The sequence below is a fragment of the Mchenga conophoros genome, linkage group LG23 (assembly GCF_057382185.1).
Source record: "Mchenga conophoros isolate Kocher_MC1m ecotype Shallow Benthic linkage group LG23, M_conophoros_male_GT1.1, whole genome shotgun sequence".
NCBI classification, from domain to species: Eukaryota; Metazoa; Chordata; class Actinopteri; order Cichliformes; family Cichlidae; genus Mchenga; species Mchenga conophoros.
This window is the reverse complement of record NC_140547.1, coordinates 10,172,658-10,194,497: the sequence shown is the minus strand read 5'-3', so window position 1 is coordinate 10,194,497 and position 21,840 is coordinate 10,172,658. Positions and strand designations below refer to the sequence as shown.

Below are 21,840 nucleotides of genomic sequence, written 5' to 3'. Positions count from 1 at the left end.
GGTAATCTGATTACATTTCGTGTTCACAGACAGATCCACCCATGTCAATGACTGTTAAACAACATTTTAAAGGTTCAAAGTCTGGAAGTCACCTGAATCGGTCTCGGCACGTGACCCAAAATCACCCAGAAGGAATAATAGGCTCACACACAGGAAGTTTTCCAAAAACTTTTATTTTGTAGAAAAACAAATAAACAAAAAACCCATCACAGTGTGTGTTTGTGTGTGTGAGTGCACTTATGTTGGTTTGGTGAGCAGCTGGCTGGAGAAGTCGTACAAATCTTTGTTCATTTTTTTCAGAGTCTGAACTTCTTCTTCGAGCTCAGCGATTCTAACCTTCGTGTTCTCGCAATCACCAAACACCGACTGAAAACACAAACAAAAACAAGCAATTACACATCACAGAAAAAAAAAAAAAAAAAACAATCTCTGTCATCTGTCTCCAAACATCGTCCTCTGCTCAACGAGCTCACCAAAATCACTTTTTTCCCGTCCCTTTAAATACAATACATGACTGGTTCTGCACCAGATGATCCTGCCGCTAGGTGTTTGCCCCTATTATGATCATCAACAGTACCAACAGTAACTGTAACTTCAACATGCTTTCTTTCTAGCGGCCACTCACTAGGGGGTGAAAGTTGTGGTTCTAAAAAGACTCAGTCCTGACATCAAGTTTCAATCAAGTTTAATTTGTAACTCTTTCAAAATGGAGGGTTTTTGCTGTACACTCGTTGGCTGATGACTTGTAATTGACAGGTTGTGAACCAGTCTGTCACAGTCAGAACCTCCCATTAATCACCACATTTGGGTTGAAAACACGATGACGTTGGCAGCAGACACGCTCATAACGAAGCTTCAAAGTGCTAATGATTGACAGCTGCTGTGTCACGTTGGTTACAAGCTAAAAATTAGCATTTTGGTTAAAGATGACCACGACTTCTTCCAGGGATGCCACAGACACCAGCCAACAGGTAAGAAACATGATTTCTGATCATCCTATGATGGACTAAGGTGGGAAAATATTTACCCAGCAAACAGTAAATACTGTTATCTGATTGGCTGGGTTGAGCTGGACCCTAATTGATCTTCATATTACTTGCTGTTCCTAGAGTATTTAAAAGTAGACTGGGAAGCAGAGCCTTTAGTTTTCAAGCCCTTCTTCTATGGAACCAGCTTCCAGTTTGGATTCAGGAGAGACACACTATCTCTACTTATAGGATTAGGCTTCAAACTTTTCTTTTTCCTAAAGCATATAGTTAGGGCTGAATCAGGTTTTTATACACCTCTCTGCATCAAACCATTAGTTATAATTAATCTCTGGCTCTCTTCCACAGTGTGTCTTTGTCCTGTCTCCTCCCCTCACCTCAACCGGTTGCAGCAGATGTCCACGCCAGCTTGAGCCTGGTTCTGCTGGAGGTTCCTTCTCTTTAAAACAGAGTTTTTCCTTCCCACTGTCACCAAAGCACTTGCTCATAGGGGGTCAATATGATTGGTGGGGTATTCGGTTTTCTAATTATAGTAGGGTCTTTACATTACAATATAAAGCACCATGAGGTAGGGGTGTGCAATATATCACGTTTTTCCACATACAACGGTTAAAGCGGCTTTATTGTAACCATTGAGTATAAATTGCCACGGCAATATTAAGCTGTCTGCATATAATTCACTGAGATTTTTTTCCTCACACACGCTGCCAATGCATCATTAACCCCCACCCCACCCCAAAATTTTCTACCTGCCACACTGGGCTGAGCATGCGCATTAATATACTACCAGACAGGGAAAAATATAGCGACAGCTGGAGTTTCAGACTCGCTGTCATTTGGATTTCACAAGGACAATGCTGCACAAAATGCAGTAATTTGCAAAAACATGCCGTAAAACTACACAGGTCAACAATTTTATTTCTTTTTTTTTTTTTTTTGCAATCATCAGAAACCACAAAACACTTTTCTAAACTGTTTTTTCATGCTGATTTCAGGTCTGCTTTCAAATTTTTTTCAGTTACATCAGCCAGATAATTTTGAATTATGAGTAATATTAGTTTGCAATGGACCTTCACAGTTTTTATTAAACAGGCACCAATCAAGCAACTGTTTCAATATTTTCAGTCAGGCACGCACTGTGGCATAGATATGATGATCAGTGGCAGTCAGCTACCACTGTTTCTTCAAAAAATCCTTAGCATATGATTTTCTTGTGCACACTGTGTCTGGATTGTCAGGGTACAGCGTCCAGCAGTAGTCAGCCATCATGCTCTCATTCCAGAAACCTTAGTAGCGACGTTCCATTAACTGCATGTCCTGATGAAAATGCTCTCCCTGTTCATCACTCACCATGCCAAGATTTTCTGGAAAGAACTCGAGGCCTGAGTGCAGGAAGTGTATTTATTTTCAATGACATGCGACAGCCCAGTTTCTGGTAGGAATCAAGCAGAAGCTGAACTCCTTCCATGTATGCAGAAAACTTGTGGATGCCCAGAAAGCTTTTGCAGAGCCACTTCAATTCCTCCCAAGCTTTGAACTCGGCTGTTGAGAGAGATTGTTTGAAGCCTTCATTCTGCAAAATGAACTTGATCTGTGGACCTATAAATAAACCTTCATTCATTTTTACACCGCTTATGTTTGGAAACCTTTCAGTGGGGTACTGAAAACTGCATGAATTCCCTTTGCCTATGGCCTCAACATGATTCTTCATCAAGCCTAGCTTGATATGGAGAAGCGGCAAAAATATTTTACACTGCTCAACCAGAGGCAGAAACTCGATACTGCTTTTTCCTGGCTCATAGGCATCTCGTGGCTGCCAGTCACCCTTGACATAATGCTCCGCAGTAGATCGGCTGTCCCACAGGCACAGGAAACAGCAGTATTTGGTGAATCCTCCTCGCATTCCCGTCAACATACCAATCACCTTCAGATCACCACCGATGATGTTCCACTAATGAGTTTTATACCCAAATGATTCAAGCAGTGTCTTCATGTTGTCATAGGACTCCCTTAGATGAACAGAATGGGCAATCGGCACACTTGGTTTGGCATTTCCGTTATGGAGTAGGAGTGCCTTCGAGCATTTTTGTAAAGAATGAAAAGACACCATTTAGTTGGAACATGCTGAAGAGTCTGTTGATGTCATGACAATGGCACATTGAGCCGTCAGTTGTGAAGAATGCTGTCAAGTTATGACTTCAACTATGATTGTAGTGAGTTACAGTAACACCCTTGGCAAACAAATGCTTCTGCTTAAGCTTCGAAGCAAGAAGTTCTGCTTTGTCTTTCGATAGATTTAGATCACGAACGAGATAGTTTAGCTCTGCTTGTTTGGTTCTGAATCTTCATCAGCCAGAACAGATCTGATGGCTCTAGATTGTAACCAGAGGCACCTTGACCGTTTCCTCGTCACCTTCTACAGAAGCGAATCCATCATGTGGCAGCACAGGAACAGGCCTTATTGCAGAATCCAGGCTGGTGTAGACAACTTTGTGCTTATTTTTGAATGAGAATGCTGTTGTATTCACGTGGCAAAAATAGCAATTGTTGAGATGATCTCGTGGTTCCTGCCACACCATCGGGATTGCAAATGGCATTGCTGATTTTCACAGATTTAGCCAGTGCTGCAGTCCATTGGAACAACTGTTGCAGATGACATGTTGAGCCCAAGATTTATCCTGGTCACCCAGAGGGCAGCCAAAGTACAATTTGTACATCTTCTTAAGGTCTATAGTAATCGGGAGACATGCTTTTGTCTTGAATGAACCACACACATAAGAGCAACTGTCTGGATGATTAATACAATCTAGGCACGGTAACAACTGAAATCAATTGCAATTAATGCCGTATGTAACATAAAACACAGGGAACTGTCGTTAAATCTGGTTACATGCTTAGGCTAATTATACCAACTATTATGCAATATATAACTAGCATTATCACAAAACTGTACGTGCTACGGAAAAACTAAACACAGATTTGAAATCAGCATGAAAAACACTACAAAACCCAGTGTAGTCCAAAATGAAGACTGTTTTAAACAAAGAAAGAAAACCAGCTTTGATACCTGTAATTGCTCTTGGTCAGTCGTTTTTATACTGACTGTCTAGACTTTTGTTTCTGTTGATCATTATATTTTTTATTTTACAAATTTTAAATGTTATAAGCACAGAAGTTTGTTTTATTTTTACTCGTGAATTCTTGTTTGATGTTTTTGTTGCTGTGATCTTGCGTTTGTTTGTTAAAAGGTCTAGTGTTGACCACCGAAAGAGACTTAACTGTCACAGGATTGTCATCTGTTAAAAACCTCTGTGTATAACGGATTGTTAAAAAACATAGTTAAATAAAACATTTTAATACAAAAAATATGAATGAAAATATGAAACCACTGAATTGTCGATTTGAATGAGTGTACCGATGCAGTGTTAGGCACTATATGGTTGATAAGAACATTTGTTTTTGTAGGTTATTTAAACATATCATGATATATATCGTGCAAATAAGATTTTCCTCATATCGCCGACCACTACCTTGAGGTGAGTGTTGTTGTGATTTGGCGCTGTATAAATAAAACTCAATTGAACTGAGGCAGTCTCAGAGTCTGAACTTTGACCCCACGCTCCAGACACACACAGGGCTGACCAATAGAGCTGCCTTCTTCACACCATCTCCGACCACCATTGCTATCAATAATCAATAAGACTGACAGGAATGTCAGGCTCACAGTCAGTTTGTCTCTGACCCTTGGCCAGTTAAACTGTGGGATTGTCAGAGGATGCAAACCAACACTCGACGAAACCTCGCCCCCTCTCACCTTGTCAGTCACGGCGTTCATCAGCGAGTTCAGCGTGTCGGCTTTCTGCAGGTACGTTTCCTCCTCCTCCTGTAAACAAACGGGCAGACCTCTTCAAAGTAAAACCTGCGATGTATCAGCTTTAAGTGAGATGTGCAGATTGTCACTTCAAAATAAAACTGAAATCTTCCACCATAATTACAAAAATAATTTAGCAATAAAATGTAGCACTGCTGTGTGAATCTGGTGATAATGATGAAGACATCTAAAAATTTTATGTCTTGAGAGCTGATCAATTAAACGATGTTAAACACTCCAAACAGGACTGACGATGTTAGCAGGCACGCTGGTGACAGAGCACTCTGACCTGTCAGGCAATCAAAGCTGTAAATATTGATATTATTGCTTACCCACTGAGCAAACACACGCATTTTTCAAACTCATCGTCATTACAGCAGAGAGTGTGTGTGTGTGTGTGTGTGTGTGTGTGTGTGTGTGTGTCTCAGCCTCATTAGCATAAACTGCTCTGAGGCTGCTTATGAAAGTTTCCCTCTCATTGTGTATGCATTTGTGCGTGTCTATGTCACCTTCCTCCTTCAGAGGGATCGATGTGTTTGAGCTGCAGCTTCATGTTTTATTTAAACGTTTCCTCAAATTGTGTTTGATCTTTCCATCTTTACGTTCAGCCTTCACCTGCACAGCTCCTTCGTTCACCTGTGTGTGTGTGTGTGTTTTCATTTCTACCCTGTCTTGTCAGAATTTCTTGTTGTTGTGGCTCCCATCTATGAAAATAAACTGCTCAGACATTCATTTGGTTTTTACTTCCGTAAACAGGAAGCTCAATTATGGAAGACACAAGGAAGAAAGGCAGCACTCACCTGTGTGTGGAGCCTGAGGCGGACACACACCTCCCCCGGCTCACCGCTGTCGCTCTCGGAGGCATGCAGGTGTCGGCTGAAGCGTGGCAGAGGGACGGTGGGCCGACTGTCAGGCAGGAACATGTTAGCGGGAGCTGGCGTGATGATGGCGTTTGTCACTGGCCCTAAACACACAAACAGGAAGTGATGTCGCGGTGCTCAGGAAGTGTCGTTTGTGGATGGAGAGACATAATCACTACAGAAGAAATTTTGCTTCCTGTGTAAATTCCACGACACGCATGATCCTCTGCTAACCCCACATCGCTCATGACATCATCAGCTCATTAACCATTAGGTCATAGGTATGAACAGGAACCGGCCAATCAGGGGCCAACTGACCAGAGACATTAGCTGAATGACAATGACCCCTAAGGTGATGAGTGCACGTGAGTTTCCTCTGTGATTCACGGGTGTAAATGGCGACATGTCCAGGGTGAATGTCGCCTCTTGCCCCATGGCAGCTGGGATAGGCTCCGCCCCGCTGGGGTGATAAAGATGATGTAGGGAGCTCCTGAAGGTCAAAACTGTTTCTTCTTCTTTCGTGATAGCTCCACGGTGTTGTTTAAATAAAGCTGTTTGTTTTTGAACAACATTGAAGCCCATGTTTACATCACTTCCTGTCAACTTGGCTTTCAAGAACATATCAGTCTCTTAGATGAAACAGGAAGCAAGTCAGTGATGTCATGTAACCAGGCTGAAACTGTACCGACCTGAAACATGCAAATGATGACAGGCTGCAGATTAAAAAGCCACTTAGGTGAAACAAAATTAGGGTTTTTTGCTTACTTGTTTTGTAACCTTTAACATTTTTTGGTGCGTTGGTTGTATTACACGTCTGCAGAGGCCAAGTCTACACTTGAAGCCATTGAGGTTTTCGTTGGCGGGAGTGACGCGATGCCGCTGTTATTCCACTTCCAGCAGTTGTATTTGTTGTTCCACAGTTCTCTTTATCCAACATCATTTATCATAACAGCGTCACAATCTGTTTGCTCCTTCCGAATAACAACACCTGGAGCTAATTATGTGTATCTACCTTAAATACATTCACATAAACACACCATACCATAAAACAAAAAAGGTGACCCCTAGCGGCAGACATAAGGTAACAACTAGGGCTGGGCCATATCATACCGTTCACGGTAATACCGGTAAAATGTCGGGCAACGATAAGAAAATGAAATATCACGATAGAATATGGGTAAAACGCCCATGCGCAGTGCCTTTGTTTTCATACGCACATGGCGGAAAAAGCGTGCCGGCAACAGAGAATGAGAAGGGCGAAAGTGGATCGTTGAATGAAACAGATTTGGTTTGTAAAAATGCTGCAACTTCAGTGGTGTGGAACGTTCCACACCACTGGTTTAGCTTTTGTCCGTCAGATAAACAACAAAGTACTATTTTTGGTAGAGCATGCAAGCAGGCCGTCGTTATTACCGTGTTTTTTGGAAAATATGGCACACTTGAAATCAATCCTTTGATTTTTCTGAAAATCGCCAGTGCCCCTTATAATCCCGTGTGCCCTCGTATGAATTCTGGTTGTGTTTACTGACCTCAAAACGATTTTCTGTGGTACACGGCGCTCAAAAATCTGTCAAATGTTTTAGTACGACTTTGCTAAGCTACGAAGTCGCACTGCTTGATGGATTGTCGGAGCATTACGGCTATCGTAGGCAGGAGCCTCGCGGAGTAATACGTACTGTGCTTCAACATAAACAAAAACGCACTGTTGGTTTCCTGCACGTGCTCAGTTCTTATCTACTGATGTTCGTTGGTCTGCCCTCAGCAGCTCCTTCGGCTGATAAAACCTTAATTGTCCTGCAGTGTTTCCTCATTCGGCACACTGACAGAACCTCTCTCGAGCACCAGAACAGAACAAGAAGAGACGAGTGGGCCTGACCTGACCATCTGACCATCAAACATTCATTACATCAACCTCATCAGATGTGCCTGCCTGAAGTTAGCTTAAACTTTTACACACAGGGAGCATGAGAAAGGAGGAGGAGGAGAAGAAGCTGTCCACTGTCACTTGACGTTTCCATCACAGGTGCCTTTGATTTGGTGTTCTACAAATGAAGAGTATTAAAAACTGAAAATAGAGCAAAGTGTCTGAGTTTGTGAAGGACATTCAGAGAAACTCGTGTGAAATATTAAAGTTCTTCTGGTTCATCAGTAAAATATTCAAGCTGCTGCACTCAAGTCACATTAGGAGGAGCTGATGGACATCAACAGATGGCGATCACCTCAATAACACATGACTGCTTCTGCGCTCTGCAGCAGGGGCAAGCTCACTTTGTTCCTAAAAGCTGCCAGGCCACATGACCTACATGATCATTTATCAATGAGACTCATGAAGCAGACGGGATTATTAAGATCCCGAAATTCATCACGATTCGGATTAGCACCAGGTAAATCACACCACTGATGTGTTTGGTCCTGATGAACGCTACCTGTGACAGGTTCTCTGTCAGGCATGTCTGACCTCAAGTTTTCAGACCTCGGCTAATTTTGCCGCGATCGCTGTGTCAGTCCCTCAGACAGCTGCGGTCTGCACAAACACGTTCAGGTGTTTTTGTGGGAAGAATGGAAACAGGAGGATCTGCGTGTGATTAACCCGAGCGCGTTCTGTCAGTCGTAAATGTCTCTGAAATGTGGCGCAGATGAATGAAAATCATGGAATATTCCAGACCAATGTCCAGTCAGGGCCCGCCGTGAAGCAGTTAAATAATCCAATCATCATCACTGGCAAAAACAACTGAGGTCAAAACATTCAGCGGTCAAAGGTTAAATAACAAGGTCCATGGTGGCTCTCCTCCACCTATTGAAGATTCCTCTGGCTGCTGATTGAGACAAGGACACTGTGTGTGTGCGTGAGAGAGAGTGAGAGAACAAGTTTAAAGTGCCATCTGTAACCACGGTGACCACAGGTCCTCTGAGAAACTGTCCCACTGCAACTCATCAACCTGTCATCAACGCTCGTCCATCAGCTGCAACAGCCAATCAGGTCAGGACAAACACAGGAATTGGAATGGCACCTTTAATCTCCTCTGCTTCCTTCACTTGCAGCCAATCAAAAGGAGCGGCTCTGAGCGAGGCGTGCTCCATCAGTAAATCTGCCGCCACGCTGACACGCTGCCAGACTCATTTCACGCCAACAGAAGCTCCAAACCGCAGCGCGTGGGAGCGGATTTACTGCATCTGCCTCCACCTTCAGCCCTCCATAACAGCCCTCTATAACAGCCGTCTGCACCTCCACCTCACCGCTCTGTATTCACTCCGCCTTCAGCGCCTCAGCTCACTGTCACTCTAACTTCCTGTCTGGGGACTTTTAAAATTAATTTCCCTGAGATTAGCTCGAGGATCTGTTTAAGAGTCTGAAGGATGACAAATCGCTCGGGAGACGACAAAGCATCTGAGCTGACTGACACGCCTGAGCCCCGAAACAGGAAGTGGCTCATTTACACACAGAACGAAACAAGCGAGCTGACCTCACCTGTTCACTCTAAACAGCTTTTTTTATTACCTGTACTCAGGTAGCAGCTTCACCTCTAGCAGCCGCTTCACCGTGCTCCTCGCTGTGAGACCAGCTGGCGGCAGCGTCTTTCAAAGGTTAATGTGAAACTGGTCCGACTGCAGCAGCTGCTGAAGATGTTTTATCTGCTCAGAAAACAGTTTACAGCAGACTGAAGACCACGGCCGTGTGACCACGACTCAGAGTCTGTTCACCTGAAGGTTTCCCATGAGGAGTTGAGCCACGCCCACCACGCCCCCTCCCCACCAGAGCAAATCTTATGCTTAGCAATTCTGAAATCTACCCACCCATCCATCCCGCCATCCATCAACTTTTCCATTGTCCACCTCCTTAAACTCTGATGCATGCAGCATGCTGCCCCAGCTTCAGATGTTCAAAAATAAAGTTCAAGACGCTTTTGCCTGCAGGTTAAACTTCTACAGCCTCACACATTACAGCTCCACTCCTGAGAGCCAGCAGCTTCATCTTTGACCTAGAGCACCAGACACATAATGTGCCAATTTAAAATATGGAATAAGCTGTTTGATTGGCTCCTAGGTTAGCATGACGCTAAATGTTTAATACTCTAAAGTTTGTGATCAAAATACTTTCAAACACTGCTCTGGCTCATCGATCAGCCAGAGCAGGCGATTCCAACACCAGATCAATAAGTATAAAAGCAGTTGCTGAACCAGGTTTATACCTGCAGTCTGACCTGGGGGTCAGTCCCCAGGCATGTCAGTGCCTCGGTCAGATGCAGCTGATAGCTCATCTGATTTCAACTAAGCTGCCGCTCCTCAATAAAACCAATCCCTGAGAGACTATGCTCAGGGTGAGAAACTCCACCAGCAAAACATAATGACCGCCAGGTCACCTTGCAGGTGAGCTGAAAGAAGCTCAGACATAGATTTCAAAATGAAAGTGTTTATAAACCTTAAAAAGCAGCTTAAATATTTTTGAGCTTTTATATGAAAGTCAATGATACAATGATTCAAGGTGAAACAAAGTAAATGTGTGTGTCTACCACTGAGTCTCTGCATGACTGCTGCCATTTACTGAAGGGTCATTCTGATATTTATGAGATTTTATTTTGAAAAGCCATAAAAACTGGCATCACTTACAGTCCCTGATGAGTTTTAAAAAGTCTAGCACACTTCCTGTAACACCTGTTAGTCATTTAAACTTTGAATGACGTGTCTATGATAAAGAAAGGGTTTTTATCTGAGATGTCCTCCCAGTAAAATAAAGGCAAAGGGGGGTTCAAAGCTGAGGGAAAGTTAAACATCAAAATGTAGGTGGAATGATAATAAGAATAACTGGTGCTGATGCTCAGTTATTTAATTAAAAACTGTAAATCTCTAGGGGACCCGCAGGCTCTGTTTTAACACATAGTTTAAGGGCTTCTCTCAGAAGGATGTCCTCACTCTTACATCATAAATAAAATCCCCGAGCAGTGAAACTCAGGAGGTTTATACTGAAAAGTCCGAGCAGAATTCCTGCTTGTTGTGCTAATAGAAACGGGCTAATTATCCCCCACTCAATTACACATATTGATCGTCTGCTTGGCTCCAGCTGCTGGAATTACACTAATGGTCCAAATGTGGTCCAGAACGACAGATAAATCAGGCTGAGTGTGTTAGAGGCTGAAGGGCTGCCAACACACTGCAGACACTCTGAGGAAACACCCTCAGCTGGTTCGGAGCCTCTCACCTGGATGTTTTATCGATATTCCACTAAACCAGGGGTCTCAAACTTAAATGAGCCATGGGCCAATCCTGGCACTGTCATCTCATTGGAGGGCCACTTTAGTGTTCAAGTAGTACAAAAAACCAAACAAGAAACAAATCCACAAATATTTCAGAAAATGTTTTGTTTGTTTTTTATTTCAAATACTGTATAACAACACAATTTTTTTACTCCCTCTTAACTAACTGAAGCCTTTCATTTAACTACCAAATAAACACATTGGTCCTCTCTTTCTGGCCACACACATGGCAGCACTTCTGCTATCATTTTGTTTGTATTCAACAATACAAAGTGGCAGCCCCCGGGCCGCCACTTTGAGACCCCTGCACTAAACAAACCTATGAAAGACACTTATCACATCAACTGCTTCATGAGCTGAAGGAAAGTTTTTTGGGGTTTTTTTATACCATAAATCTGCAGTTCATCTACCGTCCAGCAGAGGCAGCAGTGAATCTATCTCTATGTTAAAATTAACAAGTTTACAACCAGATAGAAAAACTGGTTTAGCCTCTAAAGATAATTTCTCTTTTCACAACAACTGTACAGGTGAAGAATGTTTTTAGAAAACAACTGTTTGCATTATTGGGGGCATGGCCTCTTTGATTGCAGACAGCTAGCCACCTGTCAAAGCTTTACCAAAGCCTAATTTTACTGAGTGTGGATGTTAATGTAACGCAAGTATGCAGATTAGTTGCTAACATAATTTAGCTCATCTTAAAAACTGTCAGATTCTTTCATCTGAGCACAGCGCCCCCCCCCATCAGTAGCACTGATAACTGCAGGTGGTGAGTCTTCATCAAGTTTTCATTGAATGCCGTTTGTTTACTGAGATACTCCTGAGATCATTGCATTTAATTTAATACTATCAAACATAAAAGAGAATCATTGAAACTGTCAGGCAAATGTGGGCTGCTGAAATGAAAGTTTCCATGTTTTGCGATGTCACAGAAATCATTTATCTTATCTCTATCGTGATAATTCCTTTCTTCTGCGAGTCAGCTTCCTGTCTGTGGTTCTCTTACAGACTCTGATCATAATTCAGCTGCTGATGATTTGTCTCAGCAAAAAGTCTCAGGATTGTAGTGAAGATGAATCTCTGGGAGGTAAAAGCAGCAGTTAAATGTCAGCACTGCAGATGGGCTGCCTCGCAATAGCCTTCCTGTATGGCCATCACACTAATCCCGCCCACCAGCTCTTCCCAAAAGCTCCTTTTTAGTTGAACAACAAAAATCCAGCAGCTCAATTAGAGAACACATCAGGAAGCGACTCTGACGCGTCACACCAAGGACACCGTCCAAACAGCTGATCTATGACATTAGGAAATACCTGGGCTCCGTTTTAACACATCGTTTAAGGGTTTCTCTCGGAAGGGTGTCCTTGCTCTTACATCATAAATAAAATCCCCGAGGAGTGAAACTTTGTACTGAAAAGTCCGAGCAGAAGACAACTCAACTGAGCCACTGATGTTTGTCAGAAAATGCTGTCACGCTCAGGTGTACGGTTCAATGCAGCATGGTGTGTTCAAGTGTCACTGTGTTTTTTATTCTAGTACGATGTGTTCAGGGGCCCTCAGAGCTGTCAGTGTTTCCCCGCAGCCTCTCGGGGTAATGAGTCCTGAGATGAGGTGGCGGCAGCAGAGAGAGGTGGTCTCGCCTCGTCGCCTGCAGGAGCGGTGCTCTGCTGTCAGATGGATGTTTCTTTATAACAGTCGCAGATCTGACACGCTGAGAAACGGCGGAGGAGGCAGGAGAACTCGGACTGATGCACACCTCCCCCTCCTCGCTTCTCATGAACTCTTCATGAACCTCTCACTTTATTTGGTTTATTTCACAGCAGCTCAGATAATCAATCGCGCGCACACACACAATGTGTTCGATAACAGTGATGGGATGCAGCGTCTCCTCTGAGCTTAGCACCTGTAGATGGATCTCAAATGACGTCTCTGAGGATCACGTGATGCTGAGCCAATCACAGCATCTCAGATCCGAGACTTCTGCACCGACTTGCCTCAGTCAAACCCAACCATCAAATGATCTACTTCCTGTGACGCATCATTGTTCTCACCATAATCAAATGAAACAAAATAACTGATTAAAAATGGCGAGGAAATGTCTGAGGACCGCCTTCTGTTCCTGTGGTCTTCCTGGGTGCTCCAGGGTCCTGGAGCCATGTGAGTTTACATTTTTAACAAAGTGATAGACAGCAACCTATCCAGGTGCATCCCACCTCTCGCCCGTTGACTGTGCCCAACAGAGGGCGATGGTTTCTGTGAAGGTCGTCAGCATGATGCCTACAGACAAACATCTGCATGGTAATCAGTGACATCACTATGATGTCACACTGATCGTTCTTCACTTCACTCAGTTAAGTGTGACACACCTGTGACATACCTGCAGCGCTACCTGTCTGACACTGGTTTCCTCATAGACCAGTGCTGAGGGGAGCACATTGGTCATGTTTAGTGAAGCCAGGTTAAAAATTCTTCAGCAGCAGGTGAGGTTTGAGATGGCAGGAATTATGTTCTATGGCGTTTCATCACGCTGATGAGTCCGACTCTGCACACGTCAGGTAAAACCATCAGACGGGCTGAGAGCGAGCACCTCCTCTCGCCTTTTTGTGAGGAGCTGAATCGGCTCTGCTGAGACGAATCCTTTTGAGGCGTTGTCGTCATGGAGGATGAAGCTTTCTCTTTAAATTCACTCTGGCTCTTTGTGAGCAGAAACGTGACCGGGAGGGGGGGAGGGTGAGCCGCGCATCCGGCCAAAGCAGGGATTACGGTCGCTGACGGCCGTTTGAAGTGAGACGAATTTGGCGCGGAGGATTTGGTTAATTACAAAATGTCAGTCACGATCACGGCGGGGAGGTCCCTTCTCGTGTTCCTGTCAGAACCACACCGCCGCTCATCATCAAGCAGACACCAGAGGAGGAGACAGCGCCGCCAGCGTCACCACTCATTAATAACCCAGCAGCAGCTGAGGAGGAGGCAATTAAACAGCACCTCCCTGAGGTGATAGCTTAAAAGTGCAGCTTCCATTGACCCACATGTAACCAGAAGTAGATCTCAAGCTGAGATTTCTTTTGAGCAAGGCAGCACAGATAGAAAAACTCTCAACCCTGATGATGTCACACGGTGCGGGACTTACCTTTGTGTGTGAGGCAGCGGATGCTCTGTTTGCTCTGAATGTCCCACAGTCTAACCGTTTCATCGTGTGACCCTGACAGCAGCAGAGTCCCGTCCATCGACACTGAGAGACACGTCACCATGTTCCTGAGGAGAACACACAACCACGATCAATACAGTTAATAAACCCTAATCAACAATCATCCTGAACCTTGATCATTGAAGTTAATCCACAGTAAACACCTGTTAGAAGGGCTTCCTCTGACGTGTGTTATTCACTACCATCTGGATTACTTCACCGATGGAGACAAGAGCTCTTCATCACACGTGTCGTTTTCCCCACACCTGTTTTCAGTTTATGGTCGTTCATATTTCCTACCACACCCACTGCTTGGCGAGCTTGGAATTAATGAAGAGACAGCCCACCACCATTTATCGCCGTGATGTCACACCTCAGCCCAAGCAGACTCCCACAAGTCTGACGAGAAGCACCGTGAAAACGTGGACAATACTCTGCTGTGATAAAGAACTGGTCGCCTGGCATGGTCATATCCTGTTGACGGTCTACACGTTATTCATTTATTTTCAAACATGGAGATAAAACTGTTTGTACAACACATGAAGTTTCTTAATTTTCTGCTACTCATATTAGGCCCCAGCCACACTCCGTCTGAAGCCCCGCCCCACTTGTTCTAACTTTGTGCTTAAACGTCGTGACTGTTACAGACGATGAAGGTTAATTGTCGGTGGACTCGCTGACCTCCAAACGCTCGACGTGATCACCAGCGCCGCTCCTCGCACCGTACCGGAAACACAATTTGTTCCACACACATGAAAATACTCGCACTTCCTGTCACCGCCACAGAGAAATGGTTGGTGTCAGATTAAACTCATTGAAGCAATCCCGTCCTTTCTACAGATTTTCACCCTCTGCTTTCAGTGAACAAGACTTTTGCTGCAAAAGGAACAGGAAATGACCCAGGGCTATCCGCTGATATAAATCTTTACAGACAAATTTCCATCTTGTCACACAGTGGAAATTTGTGTTTGTTTTATGCTACGTTTTATTCTGATTTTAGCGTTTATTTGTATGTGTAGTATTGATGTTATTTGCATCATTTTTGTGTTTTGCATAATGTTGTTATAATCCACTGTGGAATGGTTGCATCTGTGGAGGTGTGGGTGGGCCCTGAGGTGGCCTATCAGCGGTCGAACAGACTTGTTAAAAGAAAAAGGACAGGCACAGGCTCGAGAGGAAGGAGGAACCAGGCGTGGGAGAGAAGGACATGCTACCGGATCGCCACGTGAAACGGCTTCCAATGTTGTTTGCCGGGTGCAGCCGTGTTGGGGGAGGGTCACCGTGGCTATTAGCCAGGCCAGCTTCACGGATGACGTTTCTGTCCAGTGTCTGTCTGTTTACAGGGCGGTGCCACGAGGGAAGTAGCAGCTAGCAAGAGACTCAAGTGCGGAGCGCAGCTGGGTTGTGATGTGACGAGCCTGATAGAGAGACAGGACGGAGATGGGAGTTTCTCCTCGTCCTCCTGAAACTAGGCTGGCGTGATCCAAAAATCAGAAGAGGAATTCCTCTCTCTTTGTACATATAAGGAACATTTGTCTTAGGTTGTAGGACAATATTATCGCGGCACTGGGCGGGATTTAATGTACAAAGAACATCTTATTGCAAAAGTTGTTCAAAAGAATTGTGTTTATTTATTCCTGGTCTCCTCCTCGGGGACTAAACTGCGTGTGATTAAGACCCGCTCAGTCTCTCCTCCCTGGGTTTCTGATACACGTGTTCCCCCTCGTATTCTAAGAACTTGTGGCGTGACATTTAGGCCCACCAGCTTTAATGTCCACACAGTTTTTTTCTCACTATTAAACAAAAAGGTAAAAACGGTTCATCAAAGCTTCTAGCGTGAGACTTTATTTTGAAAAGAAGAAAAAAGAAAGCTGGTTTTCGTGCACACACACGACCATATTCCTGCAAACAAACGCCAGCGGCTGTCTCACCTGTGACCTTTAAACACCTGATTCCCCTCGCCATCCGACTGGAACGACTTTTCCCGACCGAGACTCTGCAAACAGTTCAAACAGGTAAACTTTATCGTCTCCCCTTAAAGCTGGGAGGAGTCAAAACATGATTGGGTGAGAAAATGAGACAGACTCACCTGGCTGCACAGAGACACTTGGAAAATATTTCCATCACTTCCTCCACAGAACACGAAGTACTCAGCAGGGTCAAAGGTCACAGACATGATCTCCACATCAAAGAGGATCGAGAGGAGTAGCTCGCCTGAGGACAGCTCCCATACCTAGACAATTAGCAGAAACAAACCCTAAGACTGTGATGACTGATATTTTACTGTGCTGAGCTCTGATTGGTATGATTTAACCTATTACTACATGAACTGCAGACACAGACAGTTTCAAGACACCAACTTGTTTAGAGAAACTAAACGAAGTAAGCTTCCTCCTCAATACCACGCTAACTCCTGTTCTTGATTATGGTGAGATGAAGATCATCAGCTGCCCGCTTTACCTGGGTCACAGCTGTCTGGATCGCTGAGTGACATGAGCAGAGGTGCACAAACTCACCTTCACTGTCTGGTCTAAGGAGGCGGTGGCGACTCGAGCCTGAGCTCCCATCAGGCCGCAGTGCAGGTCTGTGATTGGCAGAGAGTGACGAGACATGATGTGGCGAGGCTCAGGGGCGTGGCTTACATCCAGTTGGACAACACTGAAACACAGTGAACAGAGTAAGTGAGTCAGAGATCCGTCTGGCACATCTCAGAGTCACAGGTGACGCGCCGACCTTACCAGGCAAGTCTGAATTTTATAAAACACACACACAGCTAAAGCTGCACCTGCTGGACACTGCGCCTCTCTCCTGGCTGACTTCACATTAGTCTTCTTGTCATGAAATACCTTACTCCTGATTAAAAGCTACAGAACGCTCCAGATGTGTTTTCAGGTATGTCTCACCTTGACAGACTCCACACCAGAGCCAGGTTGTCTTTTCCACCAGAAACAAAATGGCTGCTGTCATCAGTGAACTTCAGACAGGTGACGTCCTGATAGTGACGACTGAGGACAGACAGCAGTTTACCTGTGCACACCTGATCAGTGAGAAAACAAAGTAAACAAACCTGAACAAAGAGACAAACCCCCCCCCCCCCCCCCCCCCCCCAAAAAAACGACAAAAACATAAAAGGAAGAACTGTCTCTCTAAGCTCTTCCTGAAATGTTTGAATCCTCATTCCAATCAGCTCCTTCAGCCTCTGATCACCTCCATATGTCTGCTGGAGCTTTATTCTAACATTGAACCTGCAGGAGGTCCAGATGTTCTCATGAACCAGTTTTAGTGAGTTAGTCTTAGCACAGCACGAGCTGATCTCCAATCCTGTGTTCACATTTCACTTTCCAAACCCTCCTCCATGCATTCAGCTTCTACTGTTTCCTCTCTGATGAACAGGATGGAAACAGCTGAGGAGCTCTGAGATGGTGATGCTCTTTCTTAAACTCCTCTGTCAGCATCATCTAAGCAGCTTTTTGTGGTGTCAGTAAGTCAATAATGAGCTTTTATGTTAAACACCTGGAGATGCTTAAAGACGTGTTTTTTGTTCAGATTAACTTTATCTGTTAGTTCTTCAGAGAACACAAGAATATGAGAATCTGTTCTCCACACGAATGTGGGTAGTTGTGCTTCTTATTCTTGTGTGGGTTCTCAGAGTTCCTTCCCCAGTCCAAGTCCTGACTGAGCCTGAGTGCTGATCCGTCTCTATGTTAACCCTGTGATAAACTGGAGACCTGTCAATGTGTACCTGGTGTCACCTATAGCTCAGATAATCTCCTCCCCCAGCAAGACTAAATTAAATAAGAGTGAAACAGATGGATGGATGTATTCTAAACTTTGTTTGGTCAATATTTTCTTTTTGGTAACAACTGTTCCTGTAATATTGGAAAGTCTGTGTTTTGTTTTTTAAATGGTGCCACATTTGTAGAGAAAAGGTATTCGTGGGTTGAGCAACAGAGTTCAGTTATGTGAGCTGTACCCATGACAAACCAAATCTTCTCTGCCAATGCTAAACAGCTGCTATTGACTCTCTTTTGTGTAACATATATTGGATCGGATGATTGAAGTCTGAAGAAACAAGACATGTTTAACAGTTTATTTACTGAACTGAACAATCAGGGGCCTCACGAGCATCTGTACAAACCACACAGAGCCACAACAGCCTGGCACTTCCTGGTCACCAGCTTGGTCACAGACTGGTGAAATCCCATTCATCAAAGGGCAGATTGCTTACTGACCGCTTGATTGATGAGTGACCAGGATGAATGAATGCTGCTGAACAGTAACTTCACATCAGTAGAGTTACTGAAAGAACTTGTGATTTGCATCATGCTGTCTGCCTATTGAGTCGTACAGCACAGGCTAAACAGGATCTTAAAAATTAATAAATTACATTCAGCCAATCGGAGCTTGAATAGACTCACCTCCCACAGGTAAATGGCCTCAGCGACTCCAACAGCAAGAAAGAGTCCATTAGGTGAAGCAGAAAGACAAGTGACCACACCGGGACACACGATCTTCTGCTGCAGCTGATCCTGAACAACAAAAGAACAAGTGGGTGTGTCTACGAGGGAAGATCAACATATCCAGGCTTACTCTGTTCGCTGGCTTAACAAAATTTAAAAAGCCCAGTCAGAGATTATCAGAGACCATGAATATCAGAACATGGGCATCAGCTTGGTGTTTAACCCCCCATCTTCTTTTCTGCTTTAGGCTCTGAGCATGATCAGACATTCAATTTTCACTTCAATACCATTTTATTTATATACATCACCAAATCACAGCAACAGTTGCCCTAAGGTAATGCCATCCAGGTACCACACTTCATGGAGCTGTATACAGTTCAGAGCTCTGATGTGTCACATTAGAAACAAACATAAACCCCAGCAAACATTTTTATTGTGACGCTTTGTGTGCTTCTGATGATTGGGTATTTCCAGCAGCATTTCTTTTTATTTTCTTTAAAGACGTCTATCAGAGTTGCTACAGGAAATTAAAAGAGGAAACGCAGTGTGAATAACATTTTTGCTACCAAAATAAAACTAGATCAAATACAATAAAGCAAGAACTGAAAACAATATTTGATGATCTCCATTATGCGCTGAGCAATTCAGATTACCCGAGGTCCCTGAGCGGGTCCTGGAGAGCGCCACATCTGGAGACTATTGTCCTACTTCTTTAACGCCCCTCCAAGCACCAGCACAGCTGCTCCTCTGATAGGAGGACATGGGGCTTAGTTGATGCATTTTGTGGAACATGACCCAGTGGTCTTAGCTAACTATAGGCCAATCTCCAACCTTCCTTTCATATCAAAAACACTTAAAAAAAGTAGTTGTCAAACATCTCTGATCATCTGCAGAGAAATGGCTTATTTGAAGTTTCAATCAGGTTTCAGAGCTCATCACAGCACAAAAACAGCTTTAGTGAAGGTTACAAATGATCGTCTTATGGCCTCTGACAGTGGACTCATCTTTCTGCTTGTCCTGCTATACCTCAGTGCAGTGTTCGATACTATCCAATCCATGAAGCCTGATAACACACACCAAGTAGTTAAACTGCAGGACTGTCTTAAAGATAAAGACCTGGATGACCTCTAATTTTCTGCTTCCAAATTCAGATATCAAACTGAGGTGATGGAACCTTCAAGGGAAAGTCAGACACAGGTCAGCAAGGTTCAAACAACAGGTGATCAGCGACCATCACCACAGTGACCTGCAGCACACCCTCAACACTCTGAAAACGGCTCTGCGTACCTGCTGTACCACCAGGTGTGTCCATGTTACATTTGAGCAGCAGGCTTTCAAGGTAGAATGCTTCACAGAGAAACTGCACATCTGTAGGATGTCTCAACAAGATCTGTGTGTACTAACACAGCAGTCTGTGCGAAAACACGTGGACTCACGAATCAGCTTCTTTAACGCTGAGCTGCAGCCATCACACAGGTAAGGTGTGAGGACAGATAAACGGGATTCGGTAGGGGGTTCGAGTGGTTCTGACAACGGCTCTACTTTTTCTTTTTCACAGAATTAAAGTGTCAGCTTTCTAAACGCTTTGTTTACACCTTTAGAGGGACTGCGGGTTTCTGAGCCCCTGTCCGCGCTGAGCGGCGGAGCGTTACTTTGGTGACTCTCGCCTAGTGAGCGAGGTGGGCTCAGCTGGGCCAGGTGCTGTCCTACCTTTCTCTGCAGCTCCCACACGTTGATGAAGTTCTTGCCGAGCTGCGCGGACAGCAGGTACTCCCCGCCGAGCACTGTGAGGCTGCGCGCGCCGCTGTTCCCGCCGCGGTACGAGAGCAGACTGGAGCCGCTGTGCGGGTCGAACACGGTGCAGTTCCACAGCTGGGACCCCGAATCGCTGCTCAGCAGGACCTCCAGAGGAGCCGCCATCATCCACACACACACCGGCCACCGCCGTACACTCTACGTCACGTCCGAGACCGATACGTCACGTCCGGGCGCGGTGCACTGTGGGAGATGTAGGGACAGGCTCTATTTAGAAACACCTGTTTTTCTCCAAAAATATTTAACACAAGTAAAAATAAAACTTAGAGCACGGGAGGCGTTATTTATACAAACATTCTAAACAAATGATAAATAATTCAGGTTTTTACTCACCTGAAAGCAAATATGAATATTTTGCATAATTAAACTTCCATTTTAAGAACCGCACATTTTTACCCCTCAACCATAAAAGGCTGATGGGGTACGACCATCCCCCTGCTGGGAGGCCAGCGTGGACACCGAGGTTTGTGAATGCGATAACTCAAGAGCATGTTGGAGTTTTAATTCGACACCGCAGGTGTCGCTACAAAAATCTTGGACGAGTTCAAATCTCAAAAGAATATCCTCAAGCTCTTTGGAAACTTTATTTATACACTTTATTTATACACTGACACACGAACATTCCTGAGTTCCACCCGCTCTTTTGGCAGCATACGTGACGACACGTTTGCCGCCTCAGGGGCGTGATGAGGCAGCATACGTGCCTTCACGGATAAACTGTGCCCCCTTGTGGTGACAACTAAAATACTGCGTCTCAGTCAAACAATAACACGAATGCAGTCCAACACATTTCACAACTTGAGTACACAAATTAAATATCTCAACAAGCGTTCTCGTTTCTAGACTGATAAAACCATGATGATTTTATTTTATTGCGCTTTCATTGAATCCGTTTTATCTTTTCTTTGGTGTTGTGGTTATCTGTAAAGAAAAGGAACCACATCTGAACCTAACATGCCTTTACAGACAGTTACAGTGGCTGGCCGGTTCACTTTTCTGGACTCAAACCCTTTGCACAGTGAATTTCAGTTTCAATCAGTCAGTGAACCAACATTAGGTCTCTATATTCTCTATCCTTGTTACTACTTGAATTAATAATTGATCAAGACACTGATTGATTACAGAAACCTGGTTACAGTAGGATGATTATAATAGTTTAAATAAATCAACACCCCTGAGTTAACTGTCAGAATCCTCTTAACACAGGACGATGAGAGGGTGTGGCAGGCTGCAATCTTTTCCTCCAGCTTATTGATCCACCAAAGACCCAGACAGAATTTTAATTCATTTGAAAGCCTGACACTTACCCATGTCTAAATTTAAAATATAGTTTTATTTGTTGTTATCTATCGTCCAACATGGGCCTTACTTAAAGTATTGTCTGATTTCTCAGACCTTTATCTGATTTAGTGCTC

At 44.2% G+C, this 21,840-nt stretch overlaps 1 protein-coding gene across 1 annotated transcript; it reads right to left on the bottom strand.

Annotated features, from left to right (window-relative positions):
• Positions 1–154: 154 nt before the first annotated feature.
• wdr18 (WD repeat domain 18) lies at positions 155–20,586 on the bottom strand. Its single transcript, XM_085265398.1, has 10 exons — positions 20,321–20,586; positions 18,569–18,679; positions 17,054–17,187; positions 16,667–16,808; positions 16,240–16,383; positions 16,082–16,146; positions 14,094–14,218; positions 5,658–5,821; positions 4,801–4,869; positions 155–366 (listed from the first exon to the last, which is right to left on the bottom strand). Exons 1-10 carry the CDS (start codon positions 20,531–20,533, stop codon positions 238–240), a joined length of 1,296 nt encoding a protein of 431 aa, XP_085121524.1. The 5' UTR covers positions 20,534–20,586; the 3' UTR covers positions 155–237.
• Positions 20,587–21,840: the final 1,254 nt, after the last annotated feature.